The sequence below is a fragment of the Cyprinodon variegatus genome, unplaced genomic scaffold (genome assembly GCF_000732505.1).
Source record: "Cyprinodon variegatus isolate N-32 unplaced genomic scaffold, C_variegatus-1.0 Scaffold68, whole genome shotgun sequence".
NCBI lineage: Eukaryota > Metazoa > Chordata > Actinopteri > Cyprinodontiformes > Cyprinodontidae > Cyprinodon > Cyprinodon variegatus.
Window position 1 is genome coordinate 1254975 of NW_015150521.1, and position 4701 is coordinate 1259675.

At 34.1% G+C, this 4701-nt stretch overlaps 2 protein-coding genes across 3 annotated transcripts in view; both read right to left on the reverse strand.

Moving 5' to 3' along the window:
- Positions 1-1258, reverse strand: part of LOC107083099 (cell adhesion molecule 3-like) — a 9759-nt gene extending 8501 nt beyond the window's left edge. The window contains exon 1 of the mRNA XM_015372076.1: positions 1199-1258. Coding sequence (XP_015227562.1) covers positions 1199-1241 — 43 coding nt within the window. The 5' untranslated portion in view covers positions 1242-1258. The remainder of the gene's footprint in view (positions 1-1198) is intronic.
- icam3 (intercellular adhesion molecule 3) overlaps positions 1-4701 on the reverse strand; it is a 27007-nt gene that overhangs the window by 5387 nt on the left and 16919 nt on the right. The window lies entirely within an intron of this gene.

Genomic DNA, 4701 nt, shown 5'->3' on the forward strand with positions numbered 1-4701 from the left:
AAGATGGCTTTGCAACAAAACTACAACTAGGCTACAAACAGGCTTCTAATAAGTTATTGTTAGCATGTGTAATAAATAAATAAACAAGTTAAAAGTTTTAGGACCAGTTAGAAGAGCATTTGCTGTTAATATGTGGGATTTCTCGCTGTTTTTTCTAAATGAACTTGGATGTTTTCTTCTAATGTATGGCAAGTACTTATTGGAAACCGTTTATAATGTGGTCACTCTATCAAATGTTCAGATCTTGCGGTTCCCCTGCTGCTGCAACAGGAAAGAGACCAAGCTATCAGACACAGCTCCAAATACATGATAGATTGAAATTTATGTAAAGATGATCAAAAAAATAAATAAATAAAGGTTTAAGTAATCTAGTATCATTTAACAATAAATTAGCACACTTTAGCGGGATTGGTGGGTCTTATTCATATATGTCTAACTGAGTCATGGTTCACATGCTTTTGTTTAGCAGAGCAAGTAATTAATCTAATATGTGGCAGCTCTAACTGACTCACATCTCATTGAAGTGGCCACGATACACAGTTGGTGAAGCATTTACTACAAATACACATAATTATATAATACACCTTTGTAAATGAGGAGACATCATTAGTTAATTTTTTTTCTTCTTTTTTTAATTTTCCATAGTCCAACTGTTTTTAATGTTCTTTCTCGTTTCTGCATCTTTTTCATTATTTGTTATTTATTTTTTGTCTACTTGCTCTGATTGTGTTTTATTTTCCTATATTTTAATCATGTAAAGCACTTTGCATTGTCTTTGTACTGAATTGTGCTATACAAATAAATTTGCCTTTGCTTGCCTTGCCTATTGTCTCAGATAGAAACACAGAGAACTCGCCGATCCACTCTGTCTGTGCCCCTGTTTAATTCCCAAATCTCTGTTATGTACATAATGAACATGATAACTGTATATACGGACAGATGAACTGTCCTTATTACCGTAGAAAAACTAGTTGGAAAACATTAGTTTTGACTCGCATCATTCAAGTATTATTAGGGCTTACATCACAATCTTAATGAAAATGAACATAACTCCATTTCATATCTCAATTCAACATATCTAAAACCTTAATCCTACACGCTGATGGAACGTTCGCTGCAGAAACTCCAGTAAATAAGCTGTGAAGATAAATATACTGTTCGTCCACAAGCAAGCATATAACATACTCAATTAACCTACCTGTGAACAAGATTAAGATGAAGAAAATGAAGGAGCCCATCATTGCTTAACCCAGTTGAGCTTTTTGAAACCCTTCCTGTTACATGGTTGATATTTGTGTCTATTAAAAGACATCCCCTCAGTGGGAGGTTCTGCTGAACCAAATGAGAGTTGATTCATATGTGGATTATAGCTGTATTGCATGTATCTGAACTATGTTAAGAAAAATCATAAACTCAAGGTTATATATATATAAAAAATATATACATNTTCCAGATAAACTTTGGTTTCAAACACAGAATCCATCTTAAAGTGTACTATGGTTTTCAACCATGTTTCCCCTTCCTCTTTGTACATAGCAGTTTAGTTTAGATTAGTTGAATTTCACTAGTCTTAGTTGTAGAGTGTTTAACTGAAATATGTTGGACTTGGAGCTGAATGATGTTTGTTAATAAACTCTTATATTTTTCACAGAAGTTGTGGTGAATTTATTTCATGTGTGTGCAGAATTAACAGTTTGACCATGATTAGTGCTCAAATCACTCTTTCATTTATTCTTCTAACATACGGCTAGTAGAGCATGTGTTCATAAACAGTATATAACGGCCAAAATAATATCTGGTTAAATAAGATATTTTCCACCTCTACCAGGGAGGGCAATACACATCTTAAAGTATCAGAAATATAAATTCCCAGCTGGCTGGGAATAGAATAGAATATAAAATCCCAACACCTGTGTTGTTGTTTTTTTTTTTGTTAGTTTTTTTTTTTTATGTTGCTGGTTCATCAGTTGTTGCTTTTGTCATATATGAAAGCACTATGAGATGTGTACAAAGTGTACCCTAGCACAGAATACTAAAAACCTTTGGTTGATGGCTTCAGCATGAAAATAAACACCTTAAAAAACAAAAACAAATAAAGCTTATGCCTTGGTCTTTTGAAAAGGCACTATGTTTTAATCAAGAAGCTATTTGGAAGTAAAAAAAAAAAAAAATGAAGTGAGGATTCATTAGAAGTTCATGGCTGATTCACGTGCACAGAGCTAACCACAGAGATTTGTTTTATCTTTATCAATACAGGTGTGAACCATAAAAATACCAAGAATAGAACTGTGTGTGAACAAAGTAAAGCTAACACAAGTGAAGGAAAAAGTGAGAGCATTAACAGGTATGAAAATTTGACAGAAACAAAAATCACCGGATATTATTTATAAAACAAACAAAAATAATCAAAACCAAATAACAAGCATAAAAACAGATGGCACATTATTAAAGTTTGAACCGAAGGGGAATTTGCATCAATATCTACACTTACTTACTATTCATGACCACAGAGAACATTTAAAACATCTAATTCAGATGCCATGTGATTTATCAAAGATGGCTTTGCAACAAAACTACAACTAGGCTACAAACAGGCTTCTAATAAGTTATTGTTAGCATGTGTAATAAATAAATAAACAAGTTAAAGTTGTAGGACCAGTTAGAAGGATAGTTGCTGTTAATATTTGGGGTTTCTCGCTCTTTTTTTCTTAATGAACTTGTACGTTTTCTTCTAATGTAAGGCAAGTAGTCATTGGAAACGGTTTATAATGTGCTCATCCAATGAAATGTTCAGATCTTGTGGTTCCCCTTGAAAGAAACCAAGCTATCAGACACAGACCAAAATACATGATAGATTAAAATTATCGTAAAGATAATTAAAAAAAGGTTTAAATCTATGAATCTAGTATCAGTTAACAATATAATAACATGTTCTATTAGGGTTTGACCAGTGTTGGGTAAGTTACTTAAAAAATGTAATCCGTTACAGTTACAAGTTACCTTGTTTAAAATGTAATTGTAATGCAACTTTTTCGATCACTTTTAAAAAGTAATGTAACTAATTACTTTTGATTACTTTTTGATTACTTTAAGGTTTTAATGAGTATTGACCCATGTTCAACATTTAATTTTTGAGAACTGAATGTGAACCTTAAAAAAGCACTAAGCTGAGAGGGAACTGCTGACAGGCAATCACAGGATGTCCACAAAAAGAGATGCCAGCACCAGGCATGTAAGATTTTCTAAGACTCCTCTCATCGGGCCAATAATGTTTTCTGTTCCTCCCCCAGGCTCTACCATTTACGCAGTTTGCAGACTAACACAAGCAGGTTCAGGTTGATAGCCGGCAAACACTTCTTGCACTGCACGGTTAAATTTGAGCCATTTTCACAGATGTAAATGAAATGCTCCTTAAATTTCCAGTGCTGGAAGGCTGTCATTTTTGATGCGCTGCTTGAGCTGAAATAGAACCGTCTGCTCGCTTCTGTTCCTCAAGGAGGCTCCACCAGCACAGGATGGATCATCAGAGTGGCAAATATGATAGAGACAAGGAGACGTAGTGGGAAACCGCGATACAGGGAGTGAAGCAATAAAAATATCATTACAGTAAACCCTCGTTTATCGCGGGGGGACGTTCCTAAAAGAACCCGCGATAGGATAAATCCGTGAAGTAGAAACCTTTATTTTTTTTAAGTTAATATACAATGAAATACTCCATACAACATTGAAATCATGAACAAAAACTTTTTACAGGCCCAAGCATTTGTTAAACGTTGCTGTTGTCTGTTTTTTTTTTTTTTTTTTACAAATGACTACTGTACTGTAGGCTACTGTAAAATAATATAGTTATCAATAAATAAGTAATAATTTTAATCATCAATACGAACTGAAGAGTTAATATTGCGGGGATCAGCACCGCCCCGCCGTGATGGATTGGAACGGGAGAAAATGAAAAATGATTATGAAAAAAAATACAAAGTACAGTAGGACAAATAGTGACTTACGTGTACAGTACAGTATTTAACTGCTGCTGCATCCTGACTCTGCTCTGTGGCGTTTTTTTCTTCTAAAGCCTTTCTTCTAAAGCAGGTGTTTTTTTTTTGGATAGAAGAACAGAGTTATCGGTAGTTGTTGTCGCTCTTTTTTCTTCTGGGCCTAAAGATCCTTATAAACCGACATGCCACTATCGATTATGTTCGACAATAAAGTTTAACAATGCATGATGCAAATCCGTGAAGCAGCGACACCGTGAAAAGTGAACCGCGTCATAGCGAGGGTTCACTGTACATATTTCGCAAAGGTTTTTCTTTATATTTTTTAAAAATGTAACTAAATTTGTAATTCCTAATATTTTCGGAAGTAACTGTAACTGAATTACATATTTTCTCATTGTAACTGTAACAAATTACAGTTACTCTGTTTTTGTAATTAAATTACGTAACGTCGTTACATGTAATCCGTTACTCCCCGACACTGGGTTTGACAGACTCACACATCACAATCCCAATGAAAATGAACTTAACTCCATTTTCATATCTTGATTCAAAATATCTAACAGCTTAATCCTACACGCTGATGACACGTTCACTGCAGAAACTCCACTAAATGAGCTGTGAAGATAAATATACTGTCCCTGCACAAGCAAGCATATAACATACTCAATTAACCTACCTGTGAACAAGATTAAGATGAAGAAAATGA